The sequence below is a fragment of the Oryx dammah genome, unplaced genomic scaffold (genome assembly GCF_014754425.2).
Source record: "Oryx dammah isolate SB20612 unplaced genomic scaffold, SCBI_Odam_1.1 HiC_scaffold_27, whole genome shotgun sequence".
NCBI classification, from domain to species: domain Eukaryota; kingdom Metazoa; phylum Chordata; class Mammalia; order Artiodactyla; family Bovidae; genus Oryx; species Oryx dammah.
The window spans coordinates 64,178,302-64,203,378 of NW_024070211.1; the positions used below are offsets into that span (position 1 = coordinate 64,178,302).

The 25,077-nt window shown below is 37.4% G+C and overlaps 1 protein-coding gene across 2 annotated transcripts in view; it reads right to left on the reverse strand.

Moving 5' to 3' along the window:
* The window catches only part of PTPN4 (protein tyrosine phosphatase non-receptor type 4), a 194,246-nt gene that overhangs the window by 18,037 nt on the left and 151,132 nt on the right, over positions 1-25,077 (reverse strand). For both annotated transcript variants that reach the window (XM_040228963.1, XM_040228962.1), the window contains exons 16-24: positions 24,053-24,212; positions 20,886-20,969; positions 20,738-20,794; positions 14,343-14,499; positions 10,147-10,313; positions 9,192-9,282; positions 9,051-9,112; positions 6,775-6,921; positions 3,878-4,006 (exon numbers count right to left, since the gene is read on the reverse strand). In XM_040228963.1, the coding sequence (XP_040084897.1) occupies positions 3,878-4,006; positions 6,775-6,921; positions 9,051-9,112; positions 9,192-9,282; positions 10,147-10,313; positions 14,343-14,499; positions 20,738-20,794; positions 20,886-20,969; positions 24,053-24,212 (1,054 nt within the window). The remainder of the gene's footprint in view (positions 1-3,877; positions 4,007-6,774; positions 6,922-9,050; positions 9,113-9,191; positions 9,283-10,146; positions 10,314-14,342; positions 14,500-20,737; positions 20,795-20,885; positions 20,970-24,052; positions 24,213-25,077) is intronic.

Below are 25,077 nucleotides of genomic sequence, written 5' to 3' on the forward strand. Positions count from 1 at the left end.
TCACTCCTTTCTTCCTACAGCCCTTAGCCCCAAGATGGCTGGTGTAGGCAATTGGCAGTCTGACAAGACAAGCAGATTCTGCCTCCACATACATCTTCCGGTTGGGTTACTGAGCTGGCATTTATTCATCAGTTTGCACTTCTGGCTTTAATCTGGAAGCCAAATGGAGGGACTCAGGGAGCAGGTAAGGAAAACTAACAATTTAAAAGCTGTAAAGACACCCACTCCAGTATCGTTGACTGAGAAATCCCATGGACAGAGGAGCCTGTCAGGCTACAGTCCATGGGGTCACAAAAGAGGTGAACATGACTTACTGACTAAACAACAGCAGCAATCTATCTGATGTTACAGTGTCCTGCCTACAATCTTACCCTCCTAAATAATGAGGAGATTGTGAAACTGGTCTTCTCCACTCATTTTAAGTTCAGTCACTCAGTCGTGTCCAACTCTTTGTGACCCCATGGATTGTAGCACGACAGGTTTCCCTGTCCTTCACTAAATCCCAGATCTTGCTCAAACTCATGTCCATTGATTCAGTGATGCTATACAACCATCTGGTCCGCTGTCATCCCCTTCTCCACCAGCCTTCAATCTTTCTCAGCATCAGGGTTTTGTCCAATGAGTTGGCTCTTCGTATCAGGTAACCAAAGTATTGAAGCTTCAGCTTCAGCATCAGTGCTTCTAATGAATATTCAGGATTGATTTCCTTTAGGATTGACTGGTTGGATCTCCTTGCAGTCCAAGGGACTCTCAAGAGTCTTCTGCAACACCACAGTTCAAAAGCATCAAGTCTTTGGCCCTCAGCATTCTTTATGGTCCAACTCTCACATCCATACAGAACTACTGGAAAAAATCATAACTTTGACTATATAGACCTTTGTTGGCTAAGTAATGTCTCAGCTTTTTAATACACTGTTTAGGTTTGTCATAGCTTTTCTTCCAAAGAGTAAGCGTCTTTTAATTTTCTGGCTGCAGTCACCATTTGCAGTGATTTGGGAGCCCTCCAAAATAAAGTCTGCCACTGTTTCCCCACCTATCTGCCATGAAGTGATGAGACCGGATGCCATGATCTTAGTTTTTTGAATGCTGAGTTTTAAGCCAGCTTTTTCACTCTCCTCTCTCACCTTCATCAAGAGGCTCTTTAGTTCCTCTTCACTTTCTGCCATAAGGGTGGTGTCATCTGTGTCATCTGCATATCTGAGGTTATTGATTTCTCCTGGCAATCTTGATTTCAGCTTGTGCTTCACTTAGCCCAGCATTTCACATGATGTACTCTGCATATAAGTTAAATAAGCACGGAAACAATACATACCCTTGACATACTCCTTTTCCAATTTTGAACCAGTCTGTTGTTCCATATTCAGTCCTAACTGTTGCATCTTGACTTGCACACAGGTTTCTCAGGAGGCAGGTAAGGTGATCTGGTATTCCCAACTCTTGAAGAACTTTCCACAGTTTGTTGTGATCCACATAGTCAAAGGTTTTAGGATAGTCAATGAAGCAGAAGTAGATGTTCTTCTGGAATTCTGTTGCTTTTTATATGATCCAACAGATGTTGGCAATTTGATTTCTGGTTCCTCTGCCTTTTCTAAATCCAACTTGAACATCTGGAAGTTCTCAGTTCACATACTGTTGAAGCTAGCCTGGAGAATTTTGAGCATTACTTTGCTAACATGTGAAATGAGTGTAATCATGTGGCAGTCTGAATCTTCTTTGGCATTGCCGTTCTTTGGAACTGGGATGAAAACTGACCTTTTCCAGTCCTGTAGCCACTGCCGACTTTTCCAAATTTGCTGGCGTATTGAGTGCAGCACTTTAACAGCATTAACTTTTACGATTTGAAATAGCTCAGCTGGAATTCCATCACCACCATTAGCTCTGTTCATAGTGATGCTTCCTAATGCCCACTTGAGTTCACATTCCAAGATGTCTGGCTCTAGGTGAGTGATCACACCATCGTGGTTACCTGGGTCATTAAGATCTTTTTTGTATAGTTCTTCTGTGTATTCTTGTCACCTCTTCTTATGTTCTGCTTCTGTTAGGACCATACCATTTCTGTCCTTTATTGTACCCATCTTTGTATGAAATGTTCCCTTTGTATCTATAATTTTCTTAAAGAGATCTCTACTCCTTCCCATTCTATTGTTTTCCTCTATTTCTAGGCATTGTTCACTTAGGAAGACTTTCTTATCTCTCCTTAATATTCTTTGGAACTCTGCATTTAGATGAGTATATCTTTCCTTTTCCCCTTTGCCTTTCACGTCTCTTCTTTTCTCAGCTATTTGTAAGGCCTCGTCAGACAACCACTTTGCCTTTTTGCATTTCTTCTTATTGGGGATGGTTTTGATCACCACCTCCTGTACAATGTGACAAACCTCAGTCCATAGTTCTTCAGGAACTCTGTAAGATCTGATCCCTTGAATCTATTTGTCACTTCCACTGTATAATCATAAGGGATTTGATTTAGGTCATACTTGAATGGTCCAGTCGTTTCCCTACTTTCTTCAATTTAAGTCTGAAATTTGCAATAAGGTGTTCATGATCTGAGCCACAGTCAGCTCCCAGTCTTGTTTTTGCTGACTGTATAAGCTTCTCCAAATTCAGTTGCAAAGAATATAATCAATCTGATTCTGGTATTGACCATCTGGTGATGTTCACATGTAGAGCCATCTCTTGTGTTGTTGGAAGAGGGTGTTTGCTACGACCAGTGCATTCTCTTGGCAAAACTCTGTTAGCCTTTGCCCTGATTCATTTTGTACTCCAAGGCCAAACCTGCCTGTTACTCAAGGTATCTCTTGACTTCCTACTTTTGCAGTCCAATCCCCTATGATGAAAAGATATCTTTTTTTTGGTGTTAGTTCTACAAGGTCTTGTAGGTCTTCACAGAACCATTTTACCTCAGCTTCCTCGGCATTAGTGGTTGGGGCACAGACTTGGACTACTGTGATGGTTTGCCAAAATGAATGGTTTGCCCTGGAAATGAACAGAGATCATTCTGTCACTTTTGAGACTGCACCCAAGTACTGCAGTTTGGACTCTTGTTGACTATGAGAGCGACTCCATTTCTTCTAAAGGATTCTTCCCCACGGTAGTAGATATAATGGTAATCTGAATTTAATTCATCCATTCTGGTCCATTTTAGTTCACTGATTCCTAAGATGTCGATGTTCACTCTTGCCATCTCTAGTTTGACCACTTTGTCCACTTTTAATTTACCTTGATTCATGGACCTAACATTCCAGGTTTCTACACAATATTGTTCTTTATAGCATCAGACTTTACCTTCACCACCATATGCATCCACAACTGGGTGTTTTTATAACTTTGGCTCAGCCTCTTCATTCCTTCTGGAGCTATTTCTCTGCTCTTCTCTAGTAGCATATTGGGCACCTACCGACCTGGCGAGTTCATCTTTCAGTATCATACCTTTTTGCCTTTTCATACTGTTCATGGAGTCGTCGAGACAAGAATGCTCATTAAAAAGGGGGAATAATCTAATAGCTGTTTGTTGTTATTTCCATTTCCATCTCCATTTCCACTGGAGATGTATTCCAATACCTTACTGATATTACTTGGAGGAAGAGATGTATAATCAACACCCTGGTATGATTTTTATGAATAGGGAAAATACTAATAGTAATAAGTATTATTTACTCAATTATTTTTTCACTGATCATTCATACTTAGCTACAGTAATTGGAAATATTATACTAAAAGAACATATTTTATAAGATTCCAGTGTATCCTAATGAAGCAAATAGTTCAATAATTTTTTGTATTTCTAATAACTAGGACTCAAGATTAAAAACATTTTCATCTTTCAAAGCCTCTACCTTGAACATAACAGCTCTAACCAGTAGGCCCCCCATTCCCCTACCTCCTGGTTGAACAGTGTCATCTTCCTGAAGACGTATGCAGTGTTCCCCTCTTCTGAGTGGCAGGTGACTTGGTAGCAGCCGTAGGATGAACTTCCTGTGGGTTCTGGCCAATACTGGTGACACTTAACCTGGTATCAATAAATTTTAGAAATAGACATAATTTAGGTTCTCCAATTTTTTTAAATATTTTAAGAACTTTCAAGCTTAAAGAAATGTGACAAAATAATTTAATGAATTCTCATATACTCTTCAATTGCACTCATCTCACATGCTAGTAAAGTAATGCTCAAAATTCTCCAAGCCAGGTTTCAACAATACGTGAACCACGAAATTCCAGATGTTCAAGCTGGTTTTAGAAAAGACAGAAAAACCAGAGATCAAATTGCCAATATTCGCTGGATCATCCAAAAAGCAAGGGAGTTCCAGAAAAACATCTATGTCTGCTTTATTGACTATGCCAAAGCCTTTGATTGTGCAGATGACAATAAACTGTGGAAAATTCTGAAAGAGATGGGAATACCAGACCAAAGATCTGACCTGCCTCTTGAGAAATCTGTATGCAGGTCAGGAAGCAATAGTTAGAACTAGACATAGAACAACAGACTGGTTTCAAATAGGAAAAGGAATATGTCAAGGCTGTATATTGTCACCATGCTTATTTAACTTATATGCAGAGTACATCATGAGAAATGCTGGGCTGGAAGAAGCACAAGCTGGAATCAAGACTGCTGGGAGAAATATCAATAACCTCAGATTTGCAGATGGCACCATCCTTATGGCAGAAAGTGAAAAAGAACTAAAGAGCCTCTTGATGAAAGTGAAAGAGAGTGAAGAAGTTGGTTTAAAGCTCAACATTCAGAAAACTAAGATCACAGCATCCGGTCTCATCACTTCATGGCAAATAGATGGGGAAACAGTGGAAACAGTGGCAGACTTTATTTTTGGGGGCTCCAAAATCACTGCAGATGGTGACTGCAGCCATGAAATTAAAAGACGCTTACTCCTTGGAAGAAAAGTTATGACCAACCTAGACAGCATATTAAAAAGCAGAGATGTTACTTTGCCAACAAAAGTCCATCTAGTCAAGGCTATGGTTTTTCTAGTCATGTATGGTAGTCATGTATGGATGTGAGAGTTGGACTATATAGAAAGCTGAGCACTGAATAATGATGCTTTTGCACTGTGGTGTTGGAGAAGACTCTTGAGAGTCCCTTGGACTACAAGGAGATCCAACCAGTCCATTCTAAAGGAGATCAGTCCTGGGTATTCATTGGAAGGACTGCAAAGAGCTGACTCATATGAAAAGACCCTGATGCTGGGAAAGATTGAAGGTAGGAGAAGGGAACGACAGAGGATGAGATGGCTGGATGGCATCACTGACTCAACGGACGAGTTTGAGTAATCTCCGCAAGTTGGGAGAGGCCTGGCCTGCTGCAGTCTATAGGATCACAAAGAGTTGGACATGTCTGAGCGACTGAAGTGAACTGAACATATACCCTTCACAAAGATCTGCCAATGAGCAACATTTTTTTGGTCATTTCTTCTCTTTGTAATGAGTCTGTTTGGATATATTTTTAAACTTTAAATATCTTGTTTACAAGAAGCTTCCAATCTGAAGTAATTATTACTATGAGGGTGGCAAAATGGTATACTAATCGTTATATTTCTTAGATTTAATAGTAAGAAAGACTTCAACTAAAATGGGAAATGCAATCCATTTACTTTCATAAATTAGGATAAAAAAATAAGATTTAATGACATACAATTCTGTTACATTCTATTCAGCCATTTAAAACACACTACTCTATCATTTTTAGAATATCCACAGAGCTGTGTAACCCTCACCACAATCACTTTTAGAACACATTCCTCACTCCCAGAGGAAGGCCCACATCCACTAGTAACGACCATGCAACTCCTCTAATCTACCTGTCTCCTTCCATCCCAGACCTGGGCAACCACTGCTCTACTTTCTGTCCCTTGTGGCCTACTTTGGACATCACATATAATTGAACCATAAAATATGTTGTGTTTGGTGACTGGCTTTGTTTACTTAGAATAATGTTTTCTAGGTTTATCCATGTTGCAACATGTATCATTTTTTCATACCTTCTTATTGCTAAATAATATTCAACTGTATGACTACACCATATTTTATCAATTTTTACATTTCGCTTCTTTCTACCTATGGGCTACTAAGAATAATGCTGCTGTGAACATCTATGGACCAGTTTTTGTGTGGACATGTATTTAATTCTCTTGGGTATTTCTATGAGTGAAATTGCTGAGCTGCAGTCACACTGTGTTTAGCCTCTTGAAGAAATGAAGGGTGTCTTCAAGGTAGTTGCACCATTTACCAAATCCATCAGCAAGACAGCAAGTTCCACTGTCTCCACATCATTACCAACACTGATTATTTTCTGTCATATTTACTTTAGCTATCCAACTAGCTATGAAGTAGTATCTCATTGTAGCTTTCGCTTGCATTTCCTTGGCGACTAATGATGCTGAATATCTTTTCATGATCTTACTGGTCATTTGAATGTCTTCTTTGGAGAATCATCTATTTAGATCCTTTGGCCATTTTTAAATGGGATATTGTTATTTCATGGCTAAGTTGTATGAATTCTTCGCATATTATAAATACAAATCACTTATTCAAATATATATTAGTCCATTTAAATAATAATAATAATGGCTAACATCACATTTCTTTTAACATAGTATGTGTTAGTTGCAGTTTTAAGCATTTAACCATGATGATTTTAATCATGACACCATAAGAAAGAAGTTTAAAGATTACAAAAGAGATTAAATCAATATGAATATTTTAACTATAGATGTAACATAATTTGAAAAATGTCTGAGCAATGTGTAAGATTCAAGTATGACTTACTCTGCCACGTTCAACCTGTGTGGTCAACATCACAACCATGGAGGAGCCTTGTTCCCAAGTCATCTGCCAAAAATCTGTACAAGTGTGTGGCAATGGCCCTTGACAAGCAATGTACTGATTTATAATTCTAGAAGAAGGAATTTCCATCTAAAAAGAAAAAGACACAAAACCAAAATCGCTCTGCATTATTACTTTTTCTTAGGATCAAATATAGAAAAATCATCTACTAAATGATAACTAAATGCAATTAATCTCAATAAATTGCAGAGTCAGTAAAACAAATCTCTATCAACTATTTTATTTGAAGAAGTTTCTTGTCAATGGGCAGTAGCTACATATATTTATCTTTCAATTAGTGGAAACAAAAATTTAAATATTTTCCAAAGTACTCTTATGAAATTAAAAGCATCTATATACAGAATCCTGTTTCACAGGCAGGGACTTGGTATAGAAATAAAAAATATTTCTCTATATATAGGAAACAAACTACTATATATAAAAACAAACAACAAGGTTCTACTATAAAGCACAGGGAATGTGTTCAGTATCTTTTAAGTTAAAATGGAAAAGAAAAAAACTGTCTCTAAACAGTTTATTGGTAAATTTTGTGAGGAGCAAAAATTCTGCCATTTGCTTTAGTTTAGATTTTTCACATTACATATGTGTTTATATATTATGTAATATGCATATAATTATATATAATATATATATAACATGAAAAGATTGCAAGTATTTTAAATTCATTATTTTCAGAAGTTAAGACTGTAACTATTTGGGGAAGATAAACTATCATCCTATTACATTTTAAACACTGAATTCAAAAGGTGTGTTTATTTCTGGGCTTCCCTGGTGGCTCAGCTGGTAAAGTATCTGCCTCCAATGTGGGAAACCTGGGTTCGATCTCTGGGTCGGGAACATCCCTGGAAAAGGGAATGGCTATCCACTCCAGTCTTCTGGCCTGGAAAGTTTCATGGACTGTATATAATCCATGGGGTCGCAAAGAGTCAGACATGACTGAGCAACTTTGACTTTTACCTCACTCACCATAGTAACACTTTGAACAATAATAACAACAAACACTTAAATTATTCACATAAAGGAAGTACAAATCAAACTGTAAGAAATTACCATTTTTTACCTATTAGATTGAAATATCAGAAAATTTGATAATACCATATACACATATGTAGCCTTTATCAGAAACCACAGGTTCATATACGCATTGGAATTCAGAATTTGGGGGATTTTTGAAAGGTTCTTCAGTGCACACACCATGTAATGTAATAAGTAATGTTCCTTGCAGGCTATAGGTCATTACTCTGTAATCAGTCATTATCAAAAAGTCTACAAATAATAAATGCTGGAGAGGGTGTAGAGAAAATGGAACCCTCTTGCATGGTTGGTGGGAATGTAAATTGATACAGCCACAATGGAAGATGGCATGGAGATTCCTTAAAATTCTAGGAACAAAATCACCATGTGACCCAGCAATCCCACTCCTAGGCATATACCTTGAGGAAACCAAAACTTAAAAAGACACTTGTACCCCAATATTCACTGCAGCAGTATTTACAATAGCTAGAACACGGAGGCAACCTAGATGTCCATCGACAGATGAATAGACCATATACAAACGGTATGTATATACAATGGAATATTACTCAGCCATAAAAAGGAACACATTCAAGTCAGTTCTAATGAGGTGAATGAACCTACAGTCTATTATACAGCATGAAATTAAGTCAGAGACAGAAAGATAAACATCGTATACTAACACATATATATGAAATCTAGAAAGATGGTACGGATGAATTTATTTCCGAAGAAACAGATATAGAGAACAGATTTATGGACACGCGGAGTGGGGTAGAAGAAGGTGAGATGTATGGAGAGAGAAACATGGAAACTTACATTGCCATATGTAAAATAGATAGCCAATGGGAACTTGCTGTATGACTCATGGAACTCAAACAGGGGCTCTGTATCAACCTAGAGGGGTGGGATGGGGAGAGAGATGGGAGGGAGGTTCGAGAAGGAGGGGACATATGTATAATACTTACAGCTGATTCATGTTGAGGTTTGACAGAAAATAACAAAATTCTGTAAAGCAATTATCCTTCAATTAAGAAATAAATGAACTTTTTAAAAAAAGTTCTCATTAGAGGTACAAAGTAAAGTTGATCCTCATTAATCATGGATTCTAGAATAAACCTCAAAGTTTAGATCAGCCCCTCTTATTCCAAATGACTATGGTATAATTAAAGAAAAAAACTTACATTTATATAATTTGCATTGATATAGTCTTCATTACCCTTTAAAATGACCCGTGTAGCATCATCTGAAAAAATTTAAAAGAATATTTTAATAAAGTTATATTAAGAAGATAATAGATACTTACAGAGAGAATAGATACTTACAAGGCGAAATATCTCTGTATCTATTTTTGGAAATATTCTGAGGTAATTTGGCACAACACATTGTCATTCCAGGCTTTTTCCGATATAGTTGCTAAAAAAAGAAAGTACAAGACAAGTTCAGAAAGCCATCGAGAGTTTTTACTTTTTTAGACTTGATTCTATGCTATCAAGAAATGGGTTTTTACCTTGGAATACCAGCTCTATACAATGATGTATCTTAGGTTAGTAAAATATTGAACCAGGTTTGCAAAGCTGAATTCTGCAAAATTTCTAATATGATTTATAAACATTTTGAAAAATGGTAAAACATGTAAAAAACAATTTTGCTTACAGAAAGAGTACCTGAAGTTTTAAATAGCAAATCTACAGGAAATATTTATTTCATTTATTTTATATTTGAAGGTACTCCTTTATTTCTTTTTTAACATATATCCACTCTTTGTTAGATTTTTCTTCCCATGTAGGTAGCATTCATTTAGAGGTGTTTAAAAGGAAAACTGATGTGCCCTAAATATTTTATAATCCTTATCTATAACATATACTCCAGAGCAAGAGATATTAATGATGTCTAACTACATTGAAAAAAATTAGAGAAGGATTAAATATGACAAGGCACAAAAACTATTCTTTAATTCAGGATTTTTAAGTCTATAATAGTCTATCTTCATCTGCAACCTTTCATAAAAACAGCTATTTAATTATAGAAAAAAATGTTTGATGACATAGACCTATAAAATCTCCCTATCTCCCTCTTTTAAACTGATACCTATTAGTGAAACCACAGCTAGAATTTGGGGAGTAATTTTAAATCTTTACATTTTACAGCTCTTTTTGCCAATATTTCTCAATAATATTTTATTAATACATTATAACTGATACTAGATTAGGCAGTTAAGAAGTCATGAAATTAACAAGAAAATATGGGCAAACACCTTTTCTATATCACGTTACTTACATCAAACTGTGTCAGTACTGTTCCAGTGATAAGGCCCTCAGCCAGCTGGATCATCGACTCTCGCAGGGAGTGGTCATCCTGATGGATGCTGTCGAGAGGGGCTTTCTCAGGAATGTACTGGAAGTCTGGCTCATTTTCTAGCTTTTCTTCCACTACATCATACACAGCTACAAAAACAAAACCAACATGGAAACCTTCATGAATTGGCAAAAGGAATTTACCAGATATTATTTAATTTTGTGTCAGAAAAAAATATTCACTTATTTGTTACTCATCAGATCTGAGTCTGAGGTCACTGCATATGGGCCAAGAGTGTTGTGGAGTTGAAGAAGTACCTCTGGGGATAAGAAGGGTTCTTGGCCATTATTGCTGAAAATATCTGCAACTTGCAGAGACTAAGAAAAAGAGGAATGTCAAGAAGATCTGCTCTGAACATATCTGTCCTTAATCTGTGGAATCTTGGGCAACAGCACCAATGGAGACCTATCCACCACACATGTAGACAGGAAGAGATACACATGAACTGAACAGAATGCTTAACTAAATATGTTCTATTGTTGTTTCTCGACATATTTATCAAGCAACTTAGAGGACTAGATTTTTTTTATTTTTTAATATATTTCTTTATTTGGCTGCACAAGTTTTAGTTGAGGCACTTGGGATCTAGCTCCCTGACCAGGGATGGAAACCAGGCCCTCTTCTGCCTTGGGAGTATGGAGTTCTAACCACTGGACCACTGGGAAGTCCCAGGAAACCAAATTTCAAAGGAGAATTCTAGGCCAGAATTCATAGTCATGGGAGTGAGGGGAGCCAAACTCTCAGCTGTAATCCTTAGTCCAATCTCAGCCTGGCCTCCTCTTCTTTCCACCCTCAGCTCCACTCCATAATTCAGGTGCCTGTAAACATACCATGAACATCTCAGTCCACACAGAAGCTCAGTCTACACCCCTGTGGAAACTGCTTCTTACGATACCTTATTGGATATCCTGTCACCAACCCTTGGGAGAACGGACCTGGGAAAACTGGCCACAAAAACCAGGAAGCAGGCTCAGAGCTATTTGGTCAGAGAACTGAAGAGTTGAAAAAAGTGGTCTAGAAAGGAAGGAGAGGCCATACGTGCTGGCTTGCATGCACCCTTGGTCCTGCAGAATCCTGACCCCCATGGGGATGGCAGAGCTCAAGAAGAGCAGAACCTTCTAAAGGACAGAGTCAAGCTCCTGCCTTTAAGAGGCTTTGTTCCTGCTCAGATATAAATGCATTTTTGAGAAGAACCGATTTCTGAAATGAAGAATGCAAAGACAAAAAGATATAAATGCATTTTGTCTAAGAAGAAATAAGATTTAAAGGAGAAAAGACCAGGAAAAACAAGCTCTTCTTTTCTGATATTTTAAACTAATTAATTGATTACAGCTGTGCTAGGTCTTCATTGATGCATGTGGGCTCTCTGGTTGTGGTACATAGGGTTCTTACTGCAGTGGCTTCTCCTATTGCAGAGCATGAGTTCTAAGCTCTCAGGCTCTTGAGCACAGGCTCAGCGGCTGTGGCACGTGGGCTTAGTTGCTCTGCAGCATGTGGAATCTTTTGGACCAGGGATTCAGCCCATGGCCCCCGCACTGGCAGGCAGATTCTTAACCACTAGACCACCAGGGAAGTCCTTTTCTGATACTTTTGACAAACATAATTTAAAATTTTGATTATACATATTTTTTTTAAAAAAATGGACATGACACCTGCACTGAAAGTGAATCCTGGTCCAGATTTTATCGATAAAACAATATTAGAAAGATATTTGCCAAAAGAAGTAGGTACCAGGTGGGTTCCTCTCCTAGTGTAAAGTATAAATGGGATAAATTTGAATTACAAAATGACCATGACTTTTGTTCATATTCTCTCTCTGTACTAGTCATGAATTTGCAAGCAGGTAACGAATGTCTTGGTGAATAAATGTCTTCAACTATAAAATGATGCTAATTCACTTGTCTCACTGGATGGCTGTAAACATTAAATGAGAAGTTATGAAAGAGCCAGGTCTATGGAAAGCATTTTAAAATTATTAGCTAATATGATTATTAAGTTCTCCAGGATCTGTTATCAAGAGAAAACTGAAAAAAAATCAAATTCAGAGACAACTCTTAGTATGAAAATTAAGTTGTTTTATGTGACAGAAAATGCCTGAAAATGAACCACCTAAATATCAGATCTAAATAAATGAGTTCCTTTAAAAGCCAAAAATGGAATGGTCTGTTGAAGTCTTCTAAATTTTCCTAGAAAGCTAATTTTTTTTTTTAAACTAATTGAAGGTTTATGGCAATTCTGTGTTGAGCAAGCCTATTGGTATCATTTTTCAAGCAGCATTTGTTACTTTGTGTCTCTCATATTTTTGTAATTCTCCCAATGAATTTCAAACTTTTTGTTTTTATTATATTTGTTATAGTGCTCTATGATCCGGAGAAGGCAATGGCACCCCACTCCAGTACTCCTGCCTGGGAAATCCCATGGGTGGAAGAGCCTGGTAGGCTGCAGTCCATGGGGTCGCTAAGAGTGGAACAAAACTGAGCGACTTCACTTGCACTTTTCACTTTCATGCACTGGAGAAGGAAATGGCAACCCACTCCAGTGTTCTTGCCTGGAGAATCCCAGGGACGGGGGAGCCTGGTGGGCTACCATCTATGGGGTTGCACAGAGTCGGACACGACTGAAGTGACTTAGCAGCAGCAGCAGCTCTATGATCAAAGATCTTTGATTTAGTATTTCAAAAGATTATGACTCCCTGAAGGTTCAGATGATGACAGCAATTTTTAGCAATAAAATATTTTTAAATTAAGGTATGTACATTACATACTTAACAGACTACAGTATAGTATAAACAAAACTCTTATATGTATTGAGAAATAAAAAAAATATGTGACTTGCTTTACTGTAATATTTTATTTATTTACTGTGATATTTATTGTGATGGTCTGGAACTGAAACTGCAATATCTCCAAGGTCTGCCTGTAGAGAAGATAAAATGAAAATGTCCGTACCCAAGAAGCAAAATGGGTGTGTAGGTGAGGAGATATTTCTAATTTCATTTTGCTCCTTATGGTATGTAGTCAGCAACTAACAATGTGACATTAACCAATAATTACTCTTCTGACTAAAACTATGATTAACAATAAATTGTTCAGAACAAAACTAGAAGAATATGTCTAACACTAGACAGTACAGGCACTTAAGAATTTTTTCTCAGAGGAGAATGATTAATGTTGAGGAAACTTGAAACTATGCCATTATGAACACAGGTTGAAGGACCTGGGATTGTATAACTGGAAAAAAAAAAAGGACAGCTTCTAGTAAAACTGACTGCAAAACACTGATGAGGGATTGAACTTATTCTGTATTACATTTATTCTGCATACCACAGAGAGACAGAACTAGAAACGCTGGGATTGAAGGAAGATGGACTTTTAGGTCAATTAATAGTTTCACACTGTCCACAGGGGGAATGACTGCTTCAGGAGTCACTGAGCACTCCACGTGGCAGGATATTCTTGAGGTTGTCATGGAAACTAAACTCTAGCTTGTTGGTCTTCTACAGGTGGAACAGCAAGTATATCTGAGTACCTAGGACTCCTTGAGCACCTTGGGGGTGAGAGAGGCAACTGCAGTCATGGTGGTCTGGAGAGAACTTCCTGAGGCTGACATCTCAGCAGAGACCTGAACGATGTGAAGGTATACACTGTACAAACGTCAAGAAGAGTGCTTTAAGCAAAAGGACCATCAAGAAGGCCAGCACAGACAACAAGAGAGTGAGGAAGGCAGAGGGGCAGGCAAGGTGGCTGAGAATTTGCATTTGACTCTACATGTGAACACTTCTCTGGTGGCTCAGTGGTTAAAAAAAAAAAATCCACCTACCAATTCAGGAAACATGTGTTCGATCCCTGGGCTGGGAAGATCCCCTGGAGAAGGAAATGGCAAACCACTCCAATATTCTTGCCTAGAAAATCCCATGAACAAAGGAGCCTGGCGGGCTACAGTCCATGGGGTCGCAAAAGAATTGGACATGACTTAGCGACTAAACAACAACCACTATGAATGGAAGCCACAGGTCAGTCTGATGTGATCAAGTTCTAAGAAGTCCACTCTAGCTGCTGTGTCTAGTAATAAACATGAGGGAATTATTAAAAACATGCAGTAAATCATGGAGTACTCACCATTAGGTCGAACTAGAAGGACTAACTCCCCAGAATGTCTCTCACAGCTCGCTTTGATCAGCAGGACCACCTGGTCGTGGGTGTGCTCTGCAATGTCCCGACCGTTGATCAGTACCACTTGGTCCCCTTCATTCAATCGAGGGACACACAAGTCAGCCTATCAAGGGATGCAAAGAAGGTTTCAAATTCACATGTAGCTTTCTGGAAGTAAGGGATGCAAAGGCTTCAAATTCACATGTAGCTTTCTGGAAGCAGTTCATTTCCCCTGTGGACAGTGTGAAACTATTAATTTACTTTTATAGACTCCAGAGCAGAAATAAAATTACATACAGAAATCATCTATCCATTCACTCATCTATTAAAAAAACAGAAATAGAAAACTCACTTTCAGACCTCCCTGGTGGTCCAGTGGTGAAGAATTCATCTGCCAATGCAGAGGACACAGGTTCAATCCCTGGTCCAGGAAGATGGGGCAGCTAAGCCTGTGCACCACAACTACTGAGTCTGTGCTCCAGAGCCTGTGCTCCGCAACCAGATAAGCCACCAAAATGAGAAGCCCATGTACAACTAGGGTAGCCCCTGCTTGCAGCAACTAGAGAAAGCCTGCATGCACCAATGAAAACTCAGCGCAAACAAAAAGAATTAAAAACAAAACTCACTTTCCTATAAAGACATTCTTTTTTTCCTTCTTTATTAATAATTTTTCCCCTGATGCCCTAGTACAATTCCAGACATACAAGTAAGACTAATGCTCTCAAATGCATAGATCAAGGTAGCTCTCACTTTGCACTGTCCAGATACATACTAATTTCAGTTGCACAGCTGAGTTAAATAATACCAGTCTGCTAACATCATGCGAATTTCAGTTACTGCATAAATTACAAGTAACTGCATAAAGTTCAAAACTCGCTGTTAGCCCGACAGTCCAAAAATCACTATATAAATCATAAATATGCAGCATGATCAATGACCAATCACATCCCTTCTTTCCAAGTGTATTGGTGGCTTGTTGTTATGCATCAGTTACTCAGTTCATGTGGAGATAGCAAAGCAGGTACTTGTGTGGTTTCCTTGTCTCCCAAAGATAAACCCACTTTGGGTAAGGAGCAACTGGCCAAAAAGTTACAAGAGCAGCAAAGAAACAAAAAGGGACAGAGCTGAAGGTGAAATTCAAAGTGAACATAAATGGAGTTATAGAAGAAGTAATTGACTATGTAACTATCAACATTTCTATTGTTTGAGAGACCCTAGATATGCAGGGAAAGGAATTTAGAGAAGATGAACTTATTAGCACAAATGATGAAAGTGGCTGTGACAAGAAGGATGAAGATGTCCAAGGAAGTGATGCTGGCAAGAAATTTCTTGAGACTTCCTTGGCAGTCCAGTGGTTAAGACTCCACACATCCAATGCAGGGGATATAGATTCTATCCCTGGTCAGGGAAATACCATCCCACATGCCACAGTGTAGCAAAAAAAAAAAAATTAAAAATTGAGAGGAAATAAAAATGGACACATCTTAAAAAAAAAAGAACAACTCAATACAGGAACTCCTGGAAGATATTTCATATCACTGAAAGTGCAAAGGACAAGTGGAAGTGGGATTCAGACTTAGAAAGAATTATCACTATTTGTTGAGATAAATAAGGAAAAATGCACACCCTGTAATTTAAGTTATATGACAAGAAAAAGAAAAGCACTGTTCACAAATTACCTTTGGTAAGTTTTCACAAAGAAATAAAAGACTTTGATTCTCAATGTTTCTGACGTTCTGAATTACAGGATAATTAATCAGTATTATTTTATTATTTCTTCATTTCCCAATACATTTAAAAGAGAAAGCATCAGAAATTTTAATGTTTTGATAAAAAATTTAAAAGTCATGGAAAAAAACACAATTTTCCCCATTGACTCGGTACGGGTTCAGGCCACATGGTTATCTTTATAGCTCTGCACTACTGTGTGAAAACAAACAAGTAAATAAGGTAAAAGAAATCAACAGAAATATGGACAGCCTGTTCCAGGAATACAGTAATGAGAACACAACAGAATTAAGTTTGCAGGATGATGGGGCTGGGCCTTACAGAAAGGGCTGTGGCAAAGGCTTGAAAGATGGAAGCAGGACTAAACTCACTCTACAACACAAAGTCAACACAACCCAACAAGGTACTGTCATTAGTAGAAAGAGCACTGATCCAGAAGTCAGGTTCTTCCACTGCTGCTTATGAAATGTGTGATTTTAGACACCTGAAATTCTGAAAATGGAACAGGTATCTATTTTAATTATGTATAGTTGTAAAATTTTAAAAATGAGATATTTCAATGTAAAGAATTAAAACCTGGGAGAATTCAAAATCAAGGTTCAGACCATTCCCTTGAGGTGCTCTTTCTCTACTTTTCTGCATGTTATAGCACACTACTAGTTACCTGTTATAACTGAAGGGAACCCTCTTACACTTAATCTTCTTCTGGTCTTTGTCAGATAATTTCTTACTTGCATTTCATTCTGATTTGGAGTCTACATCAGATGAATTTTGCTGGGACAACAGCTATTGGCTTGAATATGATCAGAGAGGAAGAAATATATGACTTTGGAAATTGCTGTTGTTCAGTCACAAAGTCATGTTTGACTCTTTGCAAACCCATGGACTGCAGCACGACAGGCTTGGAAATAACTTGAAAATTACTCTGTCCATTTCAAAAGGTGTCCAATAGAGAAAATGACATTAAAATATTTTAGACACTGCCCTTTCCTACCAATCACCTAAAATGAGGTTTCTAAACACTGTAATGGTCTCTAAGTTAATAATATTTCATTTATTTTGTATTTATTCAATTGATTCTAAAGTCAGCCACTATTTACATCGTTCTGGTAGAAAGGAAAAATTACCAATATAGTAATCTGTATAGCCTAAAAAGAATATATAGCATCTTAACGTTCTGTTTGGAAATTAACCTGTCTATAGAGTGCTCCTGAATATCCTTGACTGAATTGCAAACTATCCACGTTCATTGCTCAGAAAAAAATCAATATTCGTTTTATGACTTTACCTGGCATACAAATAAAAAAAGATTTCTTTCCTAATTTTAAGGGCAAAACATGCTCACCATCACGATTCAGACAATTAAAAAAAGGAAGCAAGAGATAAATATCAGTAATTCCACCACCACGGTGAAATACTGCTAACGATTTCAGCATGTTTCCAGATTTTTAAAATATAACTCACAATTTTAAAAACTGGATTAAACATATATGAAATTATAATATGTATTTTCACTGAGTATAGCTGATTTACAATATTGTGTTAGTCTCAGATGTACAGGTAAGTGATTCAGTTATACATATTAAATAGGTATGTCTTTCAGTTCTTTTCCATTACAGGTTATTACAAGTCATTGAATATAGTTCCCTGTGCAATAAAGTAAATCCTTGCTACTTATCTATTTTATACACAGTAATCCTATACTCTTAACTTATCCCTGTTAGCCTCTTCCCTCTTTGGTAACCATAGGTTTGCTTTTTATGTCTCTGAGTCTATCTTTGTTTTATAAATAAACTTATTTGTATTATCTTTAGGTTCTAAATATAAATAATACCATATAATATTTGTTTTTTTTCTGTCTGACTGACTTCACTCAGTTTGATAATCTCTAGGTCCATTCACATTGCTGCAAATAGCATTATTTCATTCTTTTTTATAGCTGAGTAGTATTCCATTGTAAAATGTTTTTCAAAATACTATCCTCTGAAAACCTTTCCATACTTACATAAAACTACATCATCTATTATTTCAATAGCTGCAAACCAAAGCATAATTTATTTAGTCAGCTCTAATGATGTACATTTTGATTTGATTTTCCCTCCAATTTTAATTTTCATAAACAATACTACAATCAACATTGTTGTATATCCTATGTTCTGTTTCATAAGAGGTAATTCCTAAAAGTAGAATTAACAGGTCAAAAGACATATATTTGACTTTTAGTTAAAAGTTTTGTATTGGGGAAAGCTATACATTGCACAGTTTAAAAAGCTGACTTAGTCTGTAAGATTATTACAACAAGAAACCATTTCCTGTATTCTTCCCTATGCTCCCCTCACCAACACCCACCCCTGCCACTACCCCGTTTGAGGCAACTTATTTCAACATTTTAGCTACAGCTTTTGTATTTACCTTAGTATCACTATGTAACTTTCTAACTTTATTGTTTAGTTTTTATTTTAGACATTATCTTTCTACTTGATAAATGAGAATACAGCCACCTCTCACCTCCTCATCTTGCAGTACCCCCATCCCCCAACACATATTTTCCAATACATACTGAACAAATAATTTTGGACTACTTCCCTTATCTTTCACATGTAGTAAGTTTATTTTATACATCACTTCCCTGTCTTGTCACTTCTGATCACAAGGGATTTGTTTAAAAAAGGACATTTGATCCGAGCTGAATCTATGAGGTTTTACTTCCTCTGAGTCTGTAATTTAGAGTGAGGAGTCTAATGATTCTGGGGTGCTGAGCTGGTTACATAAAACACAAATCCAGAAGTTGCTGGTAGGCACATCCCTTCAAAAGAACTGTGGGACATAATGGTGGTAGCTACACAATTTCTATTTAGTTGAAATTTTGAAGTCACCATCATATCTAAACAAAGAGTGTGTCTGTGGTGCTAATGTTACAGGAACTTGGCTTGAAGCTGCTAATAAGTACACTTTTCCTTTAGAATGTATTTTATTGTAGCTTGAAAGATTAAGTTGATTCTACTACAAACCAGTTTACACTGAGAAAGAAAAATTCACAAAAAAAGAAATGGACATGAAAAGTAGTTCTGATGATTTGTAAAATTCTTTCTAGAAGTCTGACTACATTCCTGTCCTGGGGTTTTGTGATACACCTCTACAGCTGTATGAGAAATTTTGTATTTATAATTAAGCCAGGGGTATGCAGTGACAGACTTTATTTTCTTGGGCTCCAAAACTACTGCAGCCATAAAATTAAAAGACATCTGCTCCTTGGAAGGAAAGCTATGACAAACCCTAGACTCAAAAGCAGAGACATCAATTTGCTGATAAAGGTCCACATAGTCAAAGCTATGGTTTTTTTCAGTAGTCATGTATGGATATGAGAGTTGAATCATAAAGAAGGCTGCTACAGAATTTCTATTCAGTAGAGATTTTGGAGTCACCAAAGAATTGATACTTTCAAATTATGGTGCTGTAGATGACTTTTGAGAGTCCCTTGAACTGTAAGGCGATCAAACCAGTCAATCCTAAAGGAAATCAACCATGAATATTCATTGAAAGGACTGATGCTGAAGCTCCAATACTTTGGCCACCTGATGCAAAGAGCCGACTCACTGGAAAGGACCCTGATGCTGGGAACAATTTAAGAGGAGAAGGGGGCGACAGAGGATGAGATGGTTAGACAGTATCACCGACTCAATGGACATGAATTTGAGCAGACTCTAGGACACAGTGAAGGACAGGGTGTGCTGGAGTCCATAGGCTCACAGTGTGCTGTAGGCCACGGGGTCACAAAGACTCAGACACAACTTAACAACTGAAAACAACAAAAATTTCACAAGTACCCAGTTATTTGTAATCAACAAGTTCTTAAAAACCAGAACCAAAACTATATATCATGATATCCTTGATCAATCTTGACTGTGATCTTCAAATCAACTTTGAGGTTGCTGCAAAGCACCAAAATCCCATAACTGGTCTCTTTCTCTCAGGCTGCAGGTTCCTACCTTTCCCAGGACAGAGATAGTTAAATGATAATGGATACTGACTCAAAGTTCTTAAAGAAAAATGCAGTTAAACAGAATAAACAACAGAAATGGGAATCTGAAAGCAGTATTTACTATATAATGAGCAATAAAAATGATGTACCCACAATTTATTAAGAATTGTCCTTATGATTCATAAGCAGAAAGTTTATAAGTACTGAAGGTGAAGGATAGGGCAGAGGGGCGGGGGTGTTTTCATCATCATGGGTACATACAGTATTTTCTTTACTTTTGCTTAGCATGTTCACAATAAAGAGTTTCAAATAGATATTTTAAACAGAAAGTAGACAAATAGAATGTAAGTAAACAATTCTAAATCAAAAAAGAAGTCAAAGAAAAAGCAAACAAACTATACCTCTGTCTACATTTTGCTATTTAGAGGGGTTATTTTGATAGAGTCTAGAGTCTCTGTAAAAATAAGTATTTGAAAAACTGTTCTAGAAGATAGGGAAGAAATAAAAATTAACTTCCCAGCAATTTAGGAGATTCAGCAAACAACATGTGATACTTGACAAATTAAATGATTCATTTTATTGTTTTATTTATACTAAGAAAATAAGTATGTATTCTTGAAGCTAGGATCACTGAGAAGGCTGTTGAACTCACAGGGGTTCCTGGCGCAACTCGGGACACGATCACAGGCATCTTCTGGTCACATCCTCCCTTCACGTTAGAGCAAATCAAGCATTAGTCAGCATTACATATATAGAAACACCTTATTTAAAAGATGAGTGCAATACAAATTCTAAGTTACCTTTACATTGAATCCAAACCTCCCATTTTCATCAGGTTTCATTCTGATTAGAACGAGATTATCATGTGGAATACCACCATTAGGCTTAAAAAGACAAAAATAGATGATTCATCATTCTCTTCATTTATAGGCTACTTACTTTCAGATATACAGGAAGCATGCTTTGTGTATGTTGATATTACCTAAAGTGTATAAAGAATCATAATTCAAATTTCTCTCTTGCCTTACCGCTGTATACTAGACTATAAGCGCCAGAGTAACAGGACCTTTATTAATTATCTAATTAATTAACCACAGTGTCCCTAGAACCTGGCTCAAAGCTTTGCACAGAGCAAGTATCTGTAAGTTTTACATGAATTCATGATTCCCTCTGCTTTTTAAAAACAGCTTCATTGAGACACAATTCACATACTACACTTCACCCATTCAGAGAGTATAATTCAGTAATTTCTACTACAGTGACAGAATTGTACCAACACCACTACTATTTAACTTTAGAACCTTTTCCTCATCCCACAAAGAAACCCTGTGTCCATCATCAGTCACTCTGCTTGCCCCCATCCCCCAAGCCTTATTCAACTCCTCATCTATTTTCTCTCCCTCTATATATACATACTTGACTATTCTGAACATTTCATGTATGCAGAATTACACAATATATGGTCAATTGTAACAAACTTCTTTCACTTAATGTTGTGTGCCTATTCTGTAAGGTAAGTATCTGGCTAACTCTTTCTTATCCTTCAAGACACAGGTCTGAGACGATCATTTCTGGGAAATCTTCCCTTAAATACACAGCTGAATTAGTTGTATTTATATACTTGTGAATTCCCTAAAATCACTTCTAATTACAGAACTCATCCTCCTCAATGCACTGGTAGCTTCTGACACAGGTGATTACTCTCTCCGTGACCTTCTTCTCATCAGCTAGCTGGCTAGTTCTCTTTCCTAGCATTTTGTCTGCATCTTTTCAGTTTCCTTTGCTTTCATCTCCCTCATGTTTATAGCTTGCAGGACTAAAATTTCAGAATCTCTTATTAAGGTAATCTGCACACTCTACACTTCCCGTCTCATGGTTTTAAATATTTTGTCTACATGCCATCAACTCTCAACATTATAAATTCAGCTTCAATCCCTCCCTTCAACTCCAGAATCATGTCTCTAAATGGATTCCTAGTAGACACATCATTGTGCCCCTATCGAGCTCCCGATATCCGCCCCCCACCTGTTCCACCTGGAACCTTTCACGTCCCAGCAAATGGCAACTTCATCCTCCTAGTTTTTTAGGCCCCAAATCTTCCTATTATCCTTGATTCTCTCTCCCTAGTACGCTACAACCAGTCCATCAGCAGACTGTGTCAGCTCTACTCTAAAACTCCCCCAGAACTCAGCCATGGTCTTATTTCTTCCACAGCCATGCTGGTCCAATCACCACTGCTTCATGGGATGACACCTCATAACCAGTTTCTCTACTGCCACCCTGCTTTTGATTTTTTCTCAACATAAAAGCCAGAGTGAAACCATTAAAACCTAAGTGGCAGCACACTGCTTCTCTCCTCAGTTATGTCCATTTGCTTCCAATCTCACTTACAGACTGGACAAAACCTTTACAAGACCAGGCATTTAGGATCTGGCCCTTTCCTGTTCATTCTGGTTTGCTCATTCTGCTCTGGCCACACTGACCCCCTTGGTGTTCTCTGACAGGATCAGTCACACCCTGTCTTTGCACTGTTGTTCTCTGGGCTTATCTGCTCTCCTGTCAAGTATCCATGTGGTTTATCACCAAACTCATCCCTGGCTCAAACTACGTTAAAACTGTAGTACTTCACTCTGGAAATTTCCTAGCCCTTTTCTGCCTTGTCTCTGTAGCATTTGTCTAATAGGCTATAAATTTATTTACTTTGTTTACAGCTTGTCTCATCCTTATCCTTAGAATATAAGTTCCCTGCAGGCAGAGTTTTTTTAAATTTTATTCTACTATATTCCCAGAGCCCATAACAATGCATGGCACAGAGCAGGTATTCAATAAGTAATTTTTGCTTGAGTGATAAAACAAACTAGACTGTAGATTATTTAATAGGAGGGATGATGTCTGATTTATATTTATATGCTCCAAGTGGAGTCACTCAGTCGTGTCCGACTCTTTGCGACCCCATGGACTGTAGCCCACCAGGCTCCTCCATCCATGGAGTTTACTAGGCAAGAGTACTGGAGTGGGTTGCCATTTCCTTCTCCAGGGAACCTTCCCGACCACTACCTACCTTAGTAGGTAAAGAAAGACCTCAGTTAACTATGAACCAACGAATGATACATAGGAATCACCACACAGGTAACACTAAAGTTGTCATTCATTTTGAGTAAGGATTTTCATCTCTATGATGTGTCCGTGGTGGTACAGGAAGTGTGGGAGAACTTTAAATGGCTGCCTGCCTCTGGCTTTTCACTTTTAGACAGTGAGGGAGGACTATGGGTGAAGAACAAGAGGGTAAGTGAGCAATGGCCAGCAGGGCGTTTGGCATCACCCACACTTGTTGTGGGGCCTCCTCTCCTTGTATCTCATTTTATTCCTTGATATCCCTTTAAGTTTCCTGAAATACACCCATATTTCTGTCTGTCCTATACTTCTTCATAAACACAATGTATCCTTAAAATTTATTAACAATCTGACCTTTGATTCATCTACTTGAAAAAGCAATGAAAATTCATAAATCAGAGGATTCTAAAAATTTACCATTTTTGTTTGGTACAAAGTACTAAAATATCTCATGGATATATTTTTAAGAACACAGCAATTATATATTCCAAAGACCTGCATTCAATTTCAAAAGGTTGATTAAAATGATAAAGTTGCTGCACTTAATTATATAATAAAATTAATGGTATTTAATAGGCTATTAGCATTTGTTCTGGAAATGTGTTTTGCAAGACTGAAACCAACAAATCTGTCAAAAATTAACTTCCAGAGCAATGAATGTTTTATAAACGATGATAAAAGAAAATTCCACAATTGGGTTATATGGTGGCACAATTTATGAGTAAACATATAATGAAAAAGAGAAAGTACTGTAATATAACTTACAGATAAAACAGGCTACGGTACAGAAGAAATCTGATTTACAATTAAACATTTTCAAAGAAAAGTGAGAATATTTGAAGAAGCTACTTACAGTAGATTTTTCAGGAGATGATGGAACATCAAATGTTTCATTAACATGGTTTTCCAGATCTTGTTGAGAATGTGAATAATGAATCTGGCTCCAACTGTTTTTCTTTGATTGTTTGGGTGGTAAAGCTGGAGGCTGCCCATCTCCAGGAGTCTCTTGTGATCTAGTTAGGAAAAGAAGGGGAAAAAATTAAGTATTTTGGAAGCTGTCTTATAGAATTATTTTAAAAGCTAGGGTCAAGCAACTCAGATATTTACTATGTCTAGTAGGAGAAAAGCTTTAAATACCATATTTATTTGCAAGTGCACTGTTTAATGAAAACTTTCTTAACTTTGAAGTTTAAAGTAATATATCTAATTTCTTAATTTATCAAACCTGTAAACAATTCTACAGATTGTTTATATAATAAATAATAAAATATACTTTAAGGATACCCCTATGAAGAGATTTATCGATCTACCATAACAATGTATATATATTTCCAAAAACCCCTTTCTAAGGTCTTCAGTGGAGTTCTATGGGCAGGCAGAGAGATGAGAACTGAGAGCCAAGCTGTGCACAGATACCAAGCTATAACACATATACTTGGTGCCACCTTAGCAATCAAGGGATTGTCCATTTTATTTGGAAATAAAATGCAATTTATGGAAGTGATGGACACAATGGGTAAGAGTGCTGAGTTCACTGAGGAGACAAAACTGGAGAAGACAGTGTTGGAAAATCTGATTTTAGGTGAGGATGCAAAAATCCAATTAACATTAGAAAGCAGACGCCTGAGGCAGAAGCAGCAGGAGCAGATGAGCTGAGTCTGACAGGGGAAACCTCAAGGTTAAAAATGCACCTTTTAGGAAGGAGTACAGTATATGCAGTAAAAGGCGAGTTTTTCACAAAGGCCAGAAGGGGGAACCAGAGGCTCAACTTGGACCCCAGAAAGCCTGTGTCCATAGAAGTCCTGGACTTGAAGGGACCCAGAAGGGGAAAACTGACCATCAGTGGGATTTTTATTTATCTCAGAGGTAGCAGAAGAT